Here is a 19,536-nt window from a genome sequence, read left to right on the forward strand (position 1 = left end):
TATTAGAAATTTATTTTAGACACAGGATGTTCTCTTAAAAAAAAAAAAAACTGGCATCAGATATAAAGAAAGGTGATGAATACAATTATACAACTTGTTTTTTGTTTTTTTTTGTTTTTTTTTTTTTAAGTAGTAGAGAACCATCTGTTTTGGACTACTTAAATACAGGACTGTTTTAAAAGAAAGGTTAGACATGGAATTTTTCAGGCCAATGTTTTCTTTTTAGATTTTCTCCTTCTATAGTTGCAATGCTGTTCCCTATGAAAGGAAAAGGTTTACTAAGTGAGATAATAAGTGTAAAGTATTTGCAAAGTGCACTGTACATAGGAAGTTTATAAGGGAGGGTAGATCTTATTATGAAAGTCTGTTCAGCAAATATTCGGACAATATACTCTAGTGTGTTAATTTTGAATATTACAAAATCATGATGTATCTTCTTGACAATATTTGATCAAGTTTCCCTTTATACCATTTAATATCTACTTTTAGGGAAAAGCAATAAATTCTAGTTAACTTTTGTGTTTTAATTATTTAATTAAAGAACTCCAGGGGTTCTTTTGCTATTAGGTAGCTGTTATCGTCCATCCATCCATCTATCCATTCATCCATATGTCTGTCCATCCACCCAGCTATCCAACACGCATCCAGCCATCCACTTCTGTCTGCCCATCCTTCTACTCATCATTATCCATCCATCTAACAAAAATTTAGCTTTATGTGTACCCAATACATTTTCAAAAAAACTTAAAACATTTCTTTAAGTTTATTTATTTTGAGAGACAGAGAGCACAAGCGGGATAGGAACAGAGAGAAAGGGGAGAGAGAGAATCTCAAGCAGGCTCTGTGCTGTCAGCACAGAGGCCAATGTGGGGCTCAACCCCACAAACTGTCAGATAATATGACCTGAGCCGAAACCAAGAGTTGGGGGCTTAACTGCCTGAGTCACCCAGGCGCTCCGAGTACCTAATACGTTTTAGCTAAAGATATAATTGCTAATGTGTGGGTAAAACTCTTAGTCTTACATGTATCTTGGCATCAATTTCCACATACTAGTACCTTTTTTTACAGATTAGTAACAATAATCAACCTGGGCACACATGTTTTTCTGCCCATTAGCAATACAATTATTAGGTAAGTATGTATTGTTTTTAAAGGTTATAACAATGTTTCTGATTTCTTTCTCCCCCACAAATGGACAAGAAATAGAGGACAGAAATCTTGACTGAGCTATTGTTAGATGAATTTCTAGAACCAGAGGAGACCATTCCCGCACAACTGAACAATTAAACAAAAAATGCCAGAAATGCTGTTGAATATCTCAGAGCACTGAGTGAGATGCTACATAGCACTCAGACATTTAAGAAAAAAAAAAAAAAAAAAAGAAAAGAAAAAAAAGAAAGAAAGAAAAGACAAAAAAACACAGTTAAAACCATTTGTGTTTTAAGGGCCTACTCATTATTCATTACTGCCTATAGTCTTATGAATATATATTAAGCCAATCTAAAATTGTTACAGCAGTGGCAATATTTTAATCATGCAAAATATTTTCTTACTCTGTGATTCATCTTAAATTCCTGGGTAGAAAAATGATGCTAAATCATAGGCTCTTTATTGCCAGTGGAGGTGGGGATATGCATCTGTCATTATCACTAAATCACAGGGACTGTTGGACAGTGTTTAACAATAAAAAATGATCAAAAGGACCTCTAGATAATGTTTAAACGTATTACTATCATCTTGAAACTAAAGAGGGCTAACCTGGCAATGAATGTACATTCACTTTGAAGCTATAAAAACAAAAGTAGGACCTATATTAAATATGAAATTGTTAGTAGGATTATCTCTGCTCACATAAAAAATAGCATCATTAAATTGTAGTATAGAGTAAAAGCACACATACACACACACAGAAAAGAAACATGCTTACATCTGTTCAAAGTCATTGTTGTAGATCTTTTATGAGAAAACCTTGTATATTTTAACACGTTTTTCTTTTTTTTAACCAAAACATATATAACCTGGAAAACCAGGTTGAGATGCTCTTATTTTTTGGTCCAGAAATTAACCTTTATATATAAATTCTTGAAGGAATGTGACATTTAGCTAATCCAAAATTAAGTCCTTTGTTTTTGTTTGTAGCATAAAGCATAGCTTCTATTAAGCACAGTGTTACATAACCATGCTTCAAAGGCTTCTGTAAACTAAGCAACGCACAGCAACCTCTCTGCCTTCAGCAATCACACTCCAGTGAATCATCCAAGTGACCTTATTTGCTCATTAGAAACTCTGTGTACAGGTTGCAAATGTCAGAGTCTGAATTTACATCTTAAAAAGTACATCTTGCGGCAGTTTAATGAAAATATTTCAAAGATCTCGGGTCAGCTTCAACTATTTACTCATCTGTTCCCTTCACTTTAAATATTTTTGGCTGGGATTCACATATTTTTCACAAGCCATACTTCATGATCACTCCTCTTAACATTTCAGGATTGTAACAGTTTAAAGCGCCATGTGGAAAGGAGGCCGCCCATACACTATTGTTTCCGCCCCCGTCTCAGCATGGTGACAAATAATTTAAAAACATTTTATTTTAGTGTTGTTCATGCTCTTGGAACAGTGTGAATCTGCACATCCCAAGACACACACATTACAAATAAGGTGTGGAGGCTTCAAGTTGACTCTGAATGTTATACAATAACCTTAAATTGATGTGATGCCTTGAAGGAGTTTGTTTGGCTTTGGACATGGAATGAGGACACGTTCATATCCTACTTGAGAATACAGAAAAATTCCCTCGACTGGAGTATGTACATGTTACTCAGGGGTTATGAGGAAGAATTTCTGGGAAAGAAACTTTGGGGGTGATGGCGGGATGCTGAGGGAAGTTAGTTGAAGACAGAGAAGCTTGCCTATACTGTGAATTTGTGTATAATTTTCTCATGCTACCTACTGTCCCATAGAACTATATGTAAATTATTTCAAGCATTCTAGAAATAAGTCATCATTGGCAAATACCACTATTGCTATCGCCCCTAACCACACGTAGGCACCCATGAACTGAAAGAGGCACCATGGCATAGTAGAAAGGACATGAGCTTGGCAGTACACTGCTCAACCTTTATCAGCTGGGGGCCGGAGGGAAATTAGGCAGTTACTTAAGGGCCTGAGTTTACTGACCTGTCACACGAGGCTAACATAACCTACCTCATAGAGCTGCTGGGAATACGAAACTGGATACTTATTAAAAATGCCCAGGTAGGGCACCTGAGTGGCTCAGTCGTTACGCACCCCACTCTTGATTTTGGCTCAGGTCGTGATCTCACAGTTCATGGGTTCAAGGCCTGCACTGGGCTTTGTGCTGAGAGCATGGAGCCTGTTTGGGATTCTCTCTCTGCCCCTCTCCTTCTTGTGTGCCCTCTCTCACTCTTTCTCTCTCTCTCAAATAAATAAATAAACATTTAAAAAACATAAACAACTTTTTAAAAAATGGCCAGCAAACACAAGGTCCTCAAAAGAGGTCCCCTAGCATCCACTCCTTCATATCACTCAAAATGTGGTATCATCATTTGTGTTATTCAAAATGGATTAGAAAGAACAGTTTGTCCTTGGGGGCTTAGCAGTTTTCCTTTTGATTCAATGCCGATTTGATGACATTCTAAGTGAAGAAATGTGATGAAAGACAATAATGATTCTGATAATATTAATGACATTATGGTTTTTTTTTCTTCTTTCTTTCTCTACAGCTAAACAATATTAAATCGCAGGCAAATATGACAGATTAAGTAAATGTTTTTTATCTTCCTAGGTATGAAATGTGTGACCTGCCTACTTGTCCGGTATATTTAGATCTGAGTTCTGCATCACCCGCATTGCTATTTACTAATTAAAGAATGTTGGTGGTTAAGAGACCAATGTGAGACAGTGTATAAGCAAAGTGTATTCACTGGTTTTTTGTTTTGTTTTGTTTTTAATTTTCTGGAATACGGCTATAGATTCCTTTTGCAGAAACATTACTATGTCCCTTAGCAGTACCATTAAGACCACATTTCAAAATCTTAGTGATACACATCAGACTTCTCTTTTAGCTTTCCGAAATGTATCATCTTATTCTGAAGTGATAGTTAAGGGCATCCTTAAAGTGTTTCTTCTACTTTGCCTGGCATTGTCCCCAAAATAGTTCACCTTACAACAGTTTCTTGGGAAGACAGTCACCACCTATTTCTACAGATTTGAGTGAAAGTTGATGTCTTGCTATTTGATAGACACACAGGATATACAGGTTCAAAAAATGGAACTTGCTCAAGAATTCAGACATGTTACCTATTCGTGGTTTATATTTCACAGTGACAGAAAAAGTTCAAATGATGTCTTTAGAAACTTTAAGTTTGTTCTGGCACCAAATCCTACTTTGCAGGGAATTAAAAATTTGATGAATTTCTTGACTTGATTAATATAGCCAATCTTGCCACTGTGGATTCTTCACAGTGAAAATCTGTATTCAATTCACTGGCTCAGGAGTTGGAAATACCGATGGCACAGGACAATTTGGCAAAGTCAGAAAACACAGCATAGAAATCCTAAATTTTTTTTGTACTTTCCATATCTGAAATGATTCTAGAATGCTGAGCTACAATGTCTTTTAAAGGTATAGGACTAAAATCAGAAAGATGAAAGACCGAAAAGAAATGAGACTTGTAAAATGCTAAGGATAATAAAGAGAACTCTTAAAGCTAAGCTTGAAACAATAAGAGCTGAAAGAAAGCATAGATGTATCTGCTGCTGATGGAAGACGGTATGATCGTAACATTAGTAACAGAGAACTGTTGTCTTCCCCATTAACAGGTTAGAGGCAAAAACCAAAACATATATTCCAGAATTGCAGAATTCTAAACATCATCATTGAAAGTCTATGTACCTCCATTTATTAAAATCCCAAATGAAAACTTGTATTTTACATACACATATATATATTTTTTAAGTAAGCTCTGTGCCCAATATGGGGTTTGAACTCCCAACACCTAGATCAAGAGTCACATGCTGTACTGACTGAGCCAGCCAGGTGCCCCTAAACTTATATTTTCTATTCCCCTAACTGGTTACTCCACCTTGCTTTGCTATCCTAAATAATTATACCACTACCATTCTTCCCCTTGTTCAAAATGAAACCTTATATTTTCTCTTCTACATCCCAAGTCCAAACAACTGCTGAGTTCTTTCACAAGAAAGCAGTTCTATCCCATTGTCATTCCTTCAGCTCATGCCCTAATTATCTTTTACATGTACTGTAATTTCTCATAATTAATATCTGTACTTCCAATCTGTTTCCTCAAGAAAGCTCTCTTACACACTGGGTACATGAGAACTTTTCCTAAAGCATACATTCTTATCAAGTAGTTCCCCAGCTCAAAAACCTTCAGTGACTCACTATGAAACTATGGAAAAAAGTCTAAACTAATTAATATGGAACTGAAATCTTCTATTAGGTGATCTCAATCTATCTTTTTGGCTTTATCTCTTAGTATTCCTTTTTAAGGTCATCATTCTCCAATTAATTCATTGTGCTATTCATTAAGCATGTTTTATGCTTTCCAACAGCTGAGATGGCCTCCCTTACTTTTTTTCTACAATTTTCTACAATTTTATCCTTTTCTCAATGTCCAGGCTTAACAGTCTTTTCCTTAAATGAGTCAATCCATCTATCAATTTCTCTCTCATACTCTTTATTTTTTCTTTTACTTATCTCCTGTTCTCCCATGGAACCTTCCCAGTCCCTTCTCATTTACTGCATTATGCCTTACAACCTAGTTTGTTTTCATACATCTCTTCTCCCCCACTGTCTTAGGGTCAAGGACAGTTGCTTAACAAAGGCTGCAGTAGATCCCAAGTGTGCTGTAAATTGTAAATGTATTTTGGCTTGATTATAAAAAATTATATTTTGACTGTATTTTTATTATATTACATTTTCAGGTATAGAAAGATTTAGTGTAGGGCATTAGCAGTTTGGGGCTGAGAAGGGTCATGTTATGAGTTGCTATACATCTAGTATTTATTTGCATTTCTTTACAGAAATCGTGAGTACATTTGCTCTTGGAACAGTATAGCTATTCTTCAGTGCAGGTAATCCCATCACATTGATGGGAGCATTTTATATGCTAACTGGGGCACATTTGGGCTAGTAGTCACAGCCACAGCCCTCTCTCCTATGCTCTGAAGTCATGTGGAACTGTGCTCTGCTGGGAAGGAAAAGGGCAGGGAACCATCGCTCACCACACTCAATGTCACGGAATAGCACAGGGTAGTGGTAACTGCTGTGGGCTACTTAACTAGATAGCACTCTCCTGTTCTTTACTGGAGAAATGGTCTTTCTGGGTAACCACTTCACTTCCAGAATCCTACTTCCCGAGTCCACTTTCTACTTCCTGGAGACCCAAGGTAGTTCTCTTGATCAATAAGCCAGTTATGGTGATATAATTCTACCTCCTAGAAATGTCTTTGAGGATGTGAGACTGAATTCTGGTCAACAGAAAATAAAAGAAAATTTCCTAAAGTGACTTCATTCTTAAAAAGAGGAAAAAAAAATCTATTTGCCTTATGTTGTGTCTGAAGGTTACGTTTGGAACCATAGCTGTTGTCTTATAACTATAGCAGGTACCATCCTGTGGACACTGCTGGCACCTTGAGAGTTGAAAACAAAAGGAAAGAATGAACCAGGGGGAACTTCGTGATATTGTCACAGCGCAGGGGTCACACTACCTCAGGGCTTATTATGTGGCCAAATACATCTTCCTGACCATTCGAGTCAACTGAATAGGGAGTTTCTTATACTGTAGCTAGAGATACCCTGACACATCGGACTTCATGGTGGCACGAGGCACCTGCTCAGGTGGCAGATGGTGATCACTGGTAGGACTTCAGGGAAGAAGAACGCTATTTACACTGCCTGCTTCAAAATTTGTGTTGGGTTGTTGCGAGGTCCTGAATCTTTTTTTTTTTTTTTTTCTTTATGGATCTGGTAAATCATAATGTCCTTAAAATACACTGCACTTTCCCTTTTGCAACATTTACCACACTCAAAATTCCTAACATTTTTATTCTTCACTAGTTTAAAAGCTCCATAAGGGCAGTGAGTGTATCTGCAGGAGAATTCTTGTATTTACAGGACCTAGCAAAGCGCTGACACACCAGTGGTCAATCAGCAGACATTCAGCAAATATCTGGGAAATGAATACATGAATGACTAAATGAACATCAGAAACATTCTGTCATTTCCTTTGCTCACACTCCTATGCCCTGGTTCCTCACTGGTTCAGGCCTTCAAAAGTGAGCTATGTCCTGCATTGGAGGAGACAGGAAAGAGAAAAGGGAAGGAAGCCATCTTTACAGCTATCGTCTCCATCCTCGGTGGAGAAGGGGAAAGGAGATGATTCTCAAAGGCAACTTACAAAATATTTTCCTAGAGAAAAACTACAGTCATCTCCTGAAGTGCATATGGGATCAAAATATCATTTAAAAAAAAATGTTCAGAATCATACTTTTTAGAACCAGGATGAAGCTTAGGATTGATTCAGCATAACAGAGGTGAGCAAAGATTTACCAATCAACTATTTCAAGTTCCTCATTTTTCAAAAGAGGAACTGAGAGCTACTGTCACCAAGATCAGCATTAGTCTTTCTTAGTTTCTATGATGTAATAAATAATTGAAAGCAGACAGTAACATTCACTGGCAACAAAAGGATATTTTCCTGGCAATGTTGTTCCAACTCGGTAATCAGTGTAGCTCTTGCTTGGATGAAAGTTGAAAATAAAAACAAGGCCTGCTCTCTCAAAAGCGATGATCTTATTGCCTTCATGCTTTTCACTCACAAAGGCCTGCAAGAATTAACACATACATCACATCTAAATAATACCTAGATGCTGTTATAAGCAGATTATGTATTAAAAAGTGTTTTGGTCTTTATTGATAGCCCTGTTAGCTATTAAGTCAACAAGTGAAAATGCCAGTCCATTATGTTTTTTAACATGTTGCAATAGTGTCATATCAAACTGTAACAATAGTCTCAAAAATGGCTTAAAGTATAAAAATCTCACTAGCTATAGACAACTTCAAACAAAGCATAGATGATTAACATTGTGGCTCAGGTTTTAAGAACACAGTATGTATGCTACATGTAAAATGTGTGTGTGTGTGTGTGTGTGTGTGCACGCGTGCGTGCACACGCGCTCCTACGCATGCTGGATCTGTTTACAAGTGAATTTTCTTTAAGACTTTTAGTCTCCAGACTAATGACTTAAGCTACACAAAATTACATTTTCAAATAAAATGTAACATTGTTATTGTACTGAGATTTCTGAAGTTGTAGTTATCTTAAAAACTTTACATTATTGCCCACCTTTGTCAGATTCAATGGCAACATAATGTTCTTTACAATGTATCTCTTTTCTAATAAAAGAGAAGGTCTAAAAAGAAATTATATCTACAAGGTCTCCCATGTTATACATCATGTTTTCAGTAGGCAGTGAGAAGCCTTTGCTTTTTCAACACCACCCCCTTGCAGCTCCAGCTTTGAAAGGACTTATTTCCATGCATATCAGCAGAGCCACTCTTGGTAATTTAGCAATGTGAACTAAGACTCTAGAGTAAACAGCATGCCTTTTGGTATTCAACATTGTTCATGTTGAAAAGGAGCATCATTTTGCTCTCTCTTTTGGAAATTGCATTACTAATAAATGTGATTAGGGCATTCGTGTCATGTAGCCAATCTTAGTGAATATATAAGTACCTTTGTTCAACCATTAAAAAAAAAAATCATAGACACCAAAGTAAAAACACATCAACAGTAATTTCAAACAGCACCAGTAAAAAGTAAATGGATTATAAGTAACACATACTATATGCTAATTTTTGCAAAGGAAAAAAGCCTGTATAAAATTTGCACCTGTTAATTACATTTTCTAAAACTTATTGAAAACGGGGACTTTAATTCCAGAGGAGAATCAAGCTCATGAAAAATACAAAACAGCATGCAGGTGTAATGGCATCTAGTGAGATGACAAGTTAGAGCAGTAAAGGAAGGAGGGGCGGGGGGAAGAATAAAGAAATCTACATGTTGTCCGAGTAGTCTCTTTATGACAGCAAAATTATTTATATAAAGAAAAACAGTCAAAACAATTAAGATGTTTCTACAGCAATTTCCAAAATGGACTCCATGCCGAGCTTTTGTCATTTATTTTAACCAAATGAAATAAAAATTACTAAATTTAAACAGCAACAAACTAAACAGGAGAGTAAACAGGGCATTATGTTTAAGATTTTCATTATCTATCGGAGAGACTTCAATGACATGTTTTGACAACCCGAAGTATGTTACAGGGCACTACACACTGAATAATAAAGTGCTGTTTAAAAGATCTGCATATAGATTTAAATCGATTGCCATTCCAAGCATGTACAACATTGGTGACTAAAACATAACATTTAGAATAAAGAGCTTACCTGTGGAGCTGAAAGCCAACCACATCTTTCTTCCAATTTATTCATATCCCTGTCAAAGTTATTTAGGAACTTATAGCGAAGGAGGTCATCATCAGTTAAATGAAACTGCCTTCTGGCATAATGGTAGCTCTCATTATTTCCTTTTCTTGGGAAGTCTAACCATTCAGGATGGCCAAATTCATTACCTGTGTGGAAGAACACATATAAGCCTCACCCAGTAATATTAGCATTTCTTCCTAAGGTGACTAAATAATTATATCTGTTAAAGTCCTTAAAATCAATGTAGGTTATAATTTACTATAGCTGCACCCTGTGAAGGATGTACAACCCTGCTTCAAAGACAGCACAGGGCAGCACAAAGGGTACCGACCGCATCTAGACCCAGCATTTCAGGGTCTGGTGTTAGTCCAGCCACATAGCCCTTGCAACCTTTGTAACCTACCTTTTCCTCATGCAAAACTGAGACCAGTTATCTCTATCATACTATTTCATCTCTGAAATAAACCCACTAGCTCTGAGTAACTTCGAAAATCTGTTCCCATAATTTCTGTAATCTGTACAATGCTTTACAATTTCCAAAGGCTTTGAAGGCACATTATATTTTGATTCTCAGTGGGAAACTTTGTTATATCCATCTCACAGATGAGAAATCCAGAGCGTTGGACAGTTAAGAGAATTGTCCAAGCTCGCACAGATAGTAAGTACAAAAAACAACTATTACAAGTTAGTTCTTCTGACTAAAATCCAAAGGTTTTAATGAGGTGCTTTCTACCTCATCTCCACATTAGGCAAGTACGTTTTAAACTTCAGATGCCGTAGGAACCCAAGTCTTCACTCTTGTATTCATTTTTCCTTATTTCTTTCTCAGATCCATGTGTTACCATTAGATGTATATCTTTAATTTCAACTGCATGTGTGTGTGTGTGTGTGTGTGTGTGTGTGTGTGTATGTGTGTATGCATGTGCTTACCTAGGACACTTCATTTAGAACTATTTAAATATTACTTCTCACTATAATGATGAGAACCAGAAAGTCAATACACTTGAAAAATGAAATATAATAGTAACACCCACATATTCTTCATTCTCAAAATTGAATTTAGATATTGGTTGTCTAATAGATTGGCCCTTATTGTTTTCCCCAAGGTGGATTTCTACTTTACAGTTTTTTTTCCCTTAAAAATTAAATACTACTTTCCAAAACTTACTTTCATTTGCCACTTTAATGCTGCAATTTTCTGAGTCACAAGTTTCTCCTTTGTGTTAGAAAGTACTATAGCCAATACGAGTGTCCTACTTTAATGAAACTAATACAATGATATTCCAATAAGTAAAAACTAGGAAACTAGGATGCAATTCAAAATGATTTACTGTAGACTTGCTTTAAAATCGTAACCTCGGGGAGCCTGGGTGGCTCAGTCGGTGAAGCGTCCGACTTCAGCTCAGGTCACGATCTCGCGGTCCGTGAGTTCGACCCCTGCGTCGGGCTCTGGGCTGATGGCTCAGAGCCTGGAGCCTGTTTCCGATTCTGTGTCTCCCTCTCTCTTTGCCCCTCCCCCGTTCATGCTCTGTCTCTCTCTGTCTCAAAAATAAATAAACGTTAAAAAAAAAATTTTAAAAAAAATGGTAACCTCTGCTAAGAAATGCTGCAATTTACATTTAACTGTTTGAGACCAAAGTCATTAAAATAAAAATAATATCCAAACAAATATATCTATAGCACTTTCATAACAAAGTGTCTACAAACATTTTGCTGAATTCTAGCATTTCAGTCTAAATATTTCTTACTATTTTGCCTGCTATGTGAAGAGGAGGGAACTGGATTTCTGATTCTATGGGTCTATATTTACTTTAGGATATCTTCAAGTGACATAAGGAATTTTCCTCTCCGTGCTTAGGAGTCCTGCTTAGGTCTGGAGCCTGATTCACAGCAGTCCATGGGGTACCTGCTTGATCATCCATTTAGTTGGCAAACTCATGCACCTTCAGAATTGTAGTAGAGCGCATTCTTTACTGATAAGGAAGATACTGCCAGCCTGGGGGAAATTAGATGTCTAAGTACTAGTGAGATTTCAACTAGTGGAGAACTTTGGAAAGACTAGAAATGACAAGATGTAGCTAAAGTTTAGTAGCCTACATATTGGATCCAGCCTTTCTATAGGCACAATACTTTTACTTTGGTATGGCCGTGATCTCTGGGTTGACTACCATATTAATCAGCAATTCCTTTAGCCTTTTCTGGGGGAGACTTTTACATCATTGCCAACACGATTATCACACAGAGGCAGCAGCAAATGCTTAATGTCTCTTATTATCTGTCAGGCACATGCATTGCACATGAATTAATTCATTCCATCTTCAACAACACTAAAGTAGGTAGTATTACTGTCCCAAGTTTATAAGTAAGGAAACTACAGCATAGAAAGTTATTAAGTACAGGGACCTATGAACCCAGACAGTCTGGTGTCAGCACCCTGACTCTTAACTCCACCATATTGTCAGAAATAAATACCAGGGAAATACAGTGCAAAGAATGACCAACCTCTCCTACATGGACAGATTCCAAGCTAATGGAATGCCATGCACAGATGCATTGGAGCGAGAAGGTGAAATGTAGTGAAGAGTTGGTCTAGCCATGAAACAGGGTTAGTGGCGGGGAGAAGTGGGACAGACAGGATTAGGTTAGATTAGGACAGGCCTCATAAAATTAGGACCTTACATTACAGGCAATAGGGAACTAAAGGCTATTTTCTAAGTTGGGGAATGAGGAGTCCAAATGCATTTATTATTAAAATACCTTGACGGTGTGATAAAAGACACTGGATATTGGGGATAGTTGAATAGTACAAAAACTAACATGGAATCCAAAATATAAGGTAAGAGATGACAAGAGGCAGCAGGAAGAAGGAAAAGAATGATTCAAATTCATTTCATGTACACTGTTGATGGGAATGTAAATTGGTACAGGTACTGTAAAAAACAGTATGGAAAAGTAGAATTATACTATATGATCCCATAATTCCACTACTGGGTATTTATTCAGGGATCACAAAAACACTAATTCCAAAAGATATATGCACCCTATGTGTATTGCAGCATTATTTATAATACCCTAGAAAAGGAAGCAACCTAAGTGTCCACTGATATATGAATGGATAAGAAAGATGTGGTGTGTGTATGTATGTGTGTGTGTATAAAGTATAGGAATATTATGCAGCCATAAAAAGGAAGAGGTTGTGCTATTTGTAACAACATGGATAGACCTAGATGGTGTTATGCTAAGTGAAACAAATCCAACTGCAGAAGGCAAATACCATATGATTTCACTCATAAGTGGAATGTAAAAAACAAAACAAAATAAACAAAAAACCCTCAAATCAACAAAAAGTGGAATCAGCCTTGGAAATACAGTAAATAAACTAAAGATTGCTGGGGCACAGCGGCCAAAATAGGTGGCTGGAATAGGAGATAAAGGCTTCCAGATGTGGAATGAAAAAAATCACAGGAATAAAAGGTACAGCATAAGAAACATAGTCAATGATACTCTAATAGTGTTGCATAGTAACAGATGATAGCTAAGCTTGTGGTGAGCAGAGCATAATGTATACATCTGTCAATCACTGTAACACCTGAAGCTAATGTAACATTGTGTGTCAACTGTACCCAAACAAAACAAAAGGAAACAAAAAAAACCACAAATGACATTTACGAGGTGGAAAATAACAGGATTTGATGACTGCCTGATCAATGCAGGTTGTAAAGAAAAGGGAACTCTAAGGGTGGTTTTAAAGTTCCAAGCTCGGTTGACTGAGTAGTGCCAGCATTAACCGCACTAGAGAAAAATGGTGACAAAGGAAGTGTGTGGGAAGGAGATAATGAGTTTTTTGGCATGCTAAATTTAAGAACTGAAGAATACACAGGCATCCGTGGATATATAATAACATTGATAAAAATAAGGTACTGAAATTCAGGAGAGAATTGGGGGTGAGGACCAAGAGTAATTTGTTAAGGCCTCACTAAGAGACAGTAGATATATACACAAAAGGAAAAAGGCCCGTGGACAGCATCCTAAGGAACTGCCAGCAGAAGATTAATTAGAAAAGACTGAGGAACAATGGTTACCAAAGTAAGAGGGACATCCAAAGAAATACATCAAAGGCTAAGAAGAGTTTCAAAAAGGATGGTCAGTGACAAATGCTATAAACTAAGAAACACTAAAAAAAACAAAACAAACCACAAAACGAAACCAACCAACCAAACAAAAAAACAAACCAACCCAGAATCTGCTATATTACCATCCATTTGGTATAGGAATAAAATAATGTAAGGCTGTGCTTTTCCATCTATAGTACGCTCCAGAGGAGGTTTATAGATTCCAAGGAAGCTTATTAAAAATGTCCATCCTCCAGATGAACATTCAGTACCTGATTCATTACCTTTAGGCACAGTCCCAGACAGGAATCTACATTTTCTTCAACCTCCCTGTACTGAAAGGAGGTGGGCTAAAGGCCACACCTGAAGGAGAACAGGGTAGAGATTTGAAAGTTCTTTACATGTCTAAGTAAAAGTTATGCATTATGATGCCCATGGACACAGCAAGACTTGTGTTTTAATTCTAGTGAGCCGCTTGTACATGAATGTAGGCAATCTAATCTCTCCAGTGCTCAGTTTACTCGTTTGTAAAATAGGATAATATGTTTCATAAACACTCTTTTATGATTCAAACATGGTAAATGAGGTGCCGGGCACAGGGTCTGGCAGTTATCAGCTTCTAATGTACAGAAGCTTTCATGTTACACACGTCTGCGCATTACTGATGCTGCTCAGCAAAGAATTACATAAAGGGCAATACATGAGAGTTATAATAAAGCTAAAATCTAAGAGGGAACTGATTCACCCTACTCTACAGCAGACATACAAGTAACCAGGATGAATTCAACAGGCAACTAGTTAGTTGACTCCTCTTATTTTTCATGATACAAACTTACTCCTTTCTTTAAAGTACTGAAATTCTACACTGATGCAATTATTCATTTTTTTTTTTTTTTAAGTAGGCTTTATGCCCAGCATGGAGCCCACTGTGGGGTTTGAACTCAGGACTCTGAGATCAAGACCTGAGTTAAGATTAAGAGTTGGACGCTTAATTGACTGAGCCACACAGCTGCCCCCTTTATTCATATTTTTAATAATACAAACCAATTTTCCTAAGCCAAGTGTTAGTGACGTTTATATTATCTACTATTTTAGACATTTAAAAAGCAGAATTTAGTGTGAAAATAATTTTGCTATAAGACACCCATACGGATGGGGTAAACCAGATGGCTGTGTTAGGAATCCCCTCTCTACTTTCTTCCTTTGTTATTTCTACCTGTTCATTTTGTAAAACCTCTGAACATGTTCTCAAGGGTTATACATATATATATATATATATATATATATATATATATATATATATATACATACATATGTATATATGTATATAGGGTTGTTATATAAAAAATATAATGGTATATATACTACACATATACTATATATAGCATATATATTTATATACTATATGTATCATTTACTATATAAGTATACATAGTATACAGTTGGTTACATTCCACTTAAAATTAACATTTTAGGAACCGTCTAAAACTAGAGTTCTGCTTTAGCTGGAACACTATTGACACTTGAGGCTCCCGTATCTCCTAATTTCTCCCCAGCTTTCTAGAAAATGTGACCTCAGGTTATAGCCTCTGTTGCTTGTTATCTTTTCCAACTGCCTTAGGTAGACTAAGAAGGCGAAAGTATAAATTCTCCACTGTATGGTTTAGTTTCTCTCTTAGAATTCCTCCTTGGCAGTATAGTTTTCATCAGTATAGAATGGGATGGTGTTTGACCAAAACTACTGAGGAAGGTATGAACCCATTTTATAATCTGATTAAAAGCTAAGTACCTGGTCCCCAGAAACACACACACACACACACACACACACACACACACACACACACACACACACACTGGATATAGCCTTAAGGGCTTATGAATTCCATTCAAAAACTGATACAATGTGAAATCACATTATCATTTACTTCTAACATTCTAGCATGAAAATCCACATCCTTATAATCTATAACATAAATAAGGATTTAAGAGTAGCACAATTACAATGAGGTAAGGTATACAGATTATTGAGAGGAATACAAGACACATAATATGTGACAATAAATATTATTTTATTATAGTATTATACTTTCTTTTACTATGGAAGTAACACACTCATAGCACATTTTTTTTTTAAAAAAACACAATTGCACACACACCCACACACATAATCTAAAATCTTATGAAATAACCACTTGCTATGGTCTGAATATTACTGTTCCCCCAAAATTTGTATGTTGCAATCCTAATCCTCAATGTGATAGTATTAGGAGGTAGGGCCTTTGGAAGATGTTTATGTCATGAGGGTGAAGCCCTCCTGGATAGGATTCATCTTCTTATAAAGAAGACTCCACAGAGCTCCACTGCCCCTTCCACCAGGTAGGGATAAACTAGAAGTCTGAGAACGGGAAGAAGGTCTTCATTTGACCGTCCTGGGACTCTGATCTTGGACTTCCAAACTCCAGAAAGCATGACAAATACATTTCTGTTGTTTACAAGCTACCGGCTCTGTGGCATTTTGTTATAGCAGGCCAAGTACACTAAGATAACACTGTTCTCTTTCAGTAAATATTTTATTTATTTTCATTTATATCTATATCTATAACTGTATATCTGTATCTCTATATCCATATACATAACCATCCTCTCATCTATCTTATCTCCCTATAACTTGTTTTGAAGAAACATAGACTTCTATGCTATTTTGAATTTTAATATAAGCATTCTCCATCTCAAGAAGTATATACCTCTCCAGGATGGTACTTCCTTACGTGTATACAATGCAATTTTATTTAACCATTTTCCTCATGTTAGTCATTTTGGCTTTTTTTTTTTTTTTTTTACTATTTTATTCTTATAAAATGTGAGCAATTTTATAAATACATCTCTGTACACTTGCCTGGTATTTCCCTCACAAAACTGAATATGTAGAATAGCTGTTGAGAAGGTAAAAAGCAGATATGATTCTAAGAGAAAACATTTCCCAGGTTTTGAACATGACTAATTATTTGAAGACATAGGCACAAATTAACAAGCTGTTGCTGGAAATAATGTTCACCACACACCCACAATTATATTCTTCAGTGCATATGTTTAAAATTCTACTTTAAAAGTATTTTTAATCATTTGAATTTAAGATTTCACTTTATTGTGCTCTAAGACTTGTTAACTTTAAACATGCATCTTTTAACAGCATATTAAAAATTATTAACAATTAATAAAAAGCAGGTTACATGAGGTCAAATTAAGAACTTGAAAAAATAAAAGACAAAGATGAAAGCAAGACAAATGTTTGGTGTCATAATCCAATTTAGGATTTTTTTTAATGTATTTTAACTTTTCACTTCATTTATCCTTTATAAGTATAAAGTCACTACTTTAAAAAAAACATTGCAATAGCATATTTATATATTATGGAAAATGAAATTGAATTTCTAAGTTAGAAAAAAGAGTCATTAAAAAAAATTCAAGATTTAATGAAGACCCTATTCTAGTAGAGAATTGTTTATTAATCTCTATTAGAGACTAATTTAAATTTTCTGAAAATCTCCTGGACAGGCTTCTTTTTAAACCAAAAGAGAAAGTTGCATACAACAAGGAAATAGATAGAAAAATTATGTTAGTGATTGCAGACAAAACATTCTACAGGGTGGCTTTTGAATGTTATCTCTGTTGTAAATGAGCTGACAAGGGGCAAATTAAGTTTAATGTAGACAAACGCAACATTAAATTTCATATTTGGTCCAAAACTGTAAACACAAGCATAAAATAAATGGAAGCAAATCACAGAAAGACTTTCAAAGTGACCTTGGAATAATAGTGAACCATTCTCAGACTGAACAGAGAAAACTGGAAAATGCCTGTTAGTATCTTACACTAGCTCACAGCTCACAAACCTAATGAAGAAAAATACTACCATTAAAACAAGTTAAGAATGTTCTTCTCAGCTATGGTCTACAAATTACTTAGGAAATGTGGCAGCACTTGAGACAGTACAGTGAAATATGGCCACCCAAATAAGCTTATAACTAAGGGCTGCTGTATATAAAGATGGATAAGAAATCTAAATTTATTCAGGTGATGGCACAAAAGGTAATTGATTTGTTTTAGCACAGATAACTTGATGGAATAGTAGACACATAATATGAATAAGTATTTTAATTTAACAAAATAAAAATAATGTATGTATATATACTTCCAAATCATATACAAATGTTATGTATACATTCATATATAACATATGTATATATTCCTCCATGAATGCAACAAGCATTTGTAACTTGGAGTTCATGTATTGCTAGGGATTTCCTGATATTTCATGCAAAATGTTGTATTCATATTCATCTGTGTGTGTTTCTGAGGAGAGAAATGTTTCCTTCACATTCTCCGGGAGTCTGAGTCTTAAAAAAGGTAAGAACTACTCACTGTATTAGTAACTAGAAGAATGGGTCATAAAGTAAGAGTTTCTAAACTATATAAAAAAGAAAAGAAAATGTGGAAGCCTAAATTGAGGGAAGCATTTTTAAAACCTTGAGTTGTTTTATTCAACAGATAAGAAGCTTAGAAAAGTCACATTTAAACTGACTCTAGCACACAGAGGCAATGACTGTGACACTCAGGAACAATACTTCTAAGTCAAAAATATGCATTGCAAGTAACTTGGCATTAACCATCAAAGGATGATCTTTCTGCTTGTTAAATTATGACTATGATCAGTAATGTAACACATAGAATGTTACTTATTTCCAAATGAAGGGAAGACAGTAATTTTTTGAGCTGTCACTTGGGCTATTTTGTAAGAGAATTCACAGTTCATGCCATGATTCATTGCACTCACTATAGTAACAGAACTGGGGGCTTCCAGAAAAACTGAAAGCTCTGGCTAATAAATAAGTTTAAAACAAAAACAGTGAAGCAAATGACTAACATTGCTATAGTTAATTAATGATTCTAGAAAATTCTACCAAGTTCCTTCTTTCCTTTCCATTTCCTCTGTAAACAGCACCATTCATGTCTGGTTAATTGTGAAAAACCTCTAGGCACAAAATTCCTATTGGGATTGCTTTTCCTGTAATTAATTTTTTGCTGTTTGATGTAAAGGTCCAAACTATAAATTGACAAGAAGCCAGCTGGTTCAGTGATGAAATTCGAGACAATACAACTAATGAAAAAAAGCCCCAGCTCTATTAGCTGAACATTTTGATTAGCAGGTTTGTGTGTTTTGTTTCTCTAAACTGTAATGCATACTAATTTTACCTAGGAATTAATTAAAGTCTATCACAGCCTCCATACTGTGGATGTTATACTGAATGAATGTAGCTATGAGAATAAGGTATAGTGCTCCTAAAAATGTAAAAAAAAACTTTCGTTCCTACTCCTTTTAACTGTACTGAAGACTAACTCTTAGAAGGAAGTATCTACTTTCAAATCAAACACTTTGGTCTTCCTCTAGTCTGTTAGTGATTACTCAACTCACCAAAGGATGGGGCACAACATAAAATATTTTTCCAAATATAAAAATAAACTTTCTATTCATTCCTCTGTCCCACCTTTGGTACTGATCAATGTGGTTCTGATGGTTCTGATCTCTGGGTTCTGTGGCAGGTGCCACACCCTTTTTTTTTAATCCCCCTCCATAGCATGCTCCACTGCACTATACCTACAACAGAGACTCCCTTAATATTTGTTAAAGTTGGATTTTTCCCTCTACAATTGTTAAAGATCTAACATCATCTCTTTTGAGGCACAGAAATGAAATATAACAATCAGACCCAGAAGAGGGTATGTCAACAGAGGCAAGCAGAATAAAACTCAGCAGTGGTGCTGGGGATTTACCATTACAGTCCACCCCAGCCTCTGTGCTGTGGATTTTAGGTAACTCATGGTTGATGCCAA

General features: G+C 35.9%; 1 protein-coding gene across 4 annotated transcripts in view; it reads right to left on the minus strand.

Annotated features, from left to right (window-relative positions):
• GBE1 (1,4-alpha-glucan branching enzyme 1) overlaps window positions 1-19,536 on the minus strand; it is a 290,641-nt gene that overhangs the window by 43,048 nt on the left and 228,057 nt on the right. For all 4 annotated transcript variants that reach the window (XM_019839239.3, NM_001009872.1, XM_045036323.1 and 1 more), the window contains 2 exon segments: window positions 9,494-9,678; window positions 7,739-7,869 (listed from right to left, as the gene is read on the minus strand). In XM_019839239.3, the coding sequence (XP_019694798.1) occupies window positions 7,739-7,869; window positions 9,494-9,678 (316 nt within the window).

The sequence above is a fragment of the Felis catus genome, chromosome C2, assembly GCF_018350175.1.
Source record: "Felis catus isolate Fca126 chromosome C2, F.catus_Fca126_mat1.0, whole genome shotgun sequence".
NCBI classification, from domain to species: domain Eukaryota; kingdom Metazoa; phylum Chordata; class Mammalia; order Carnivora; family Felidae; genus Felis; species Felis catus.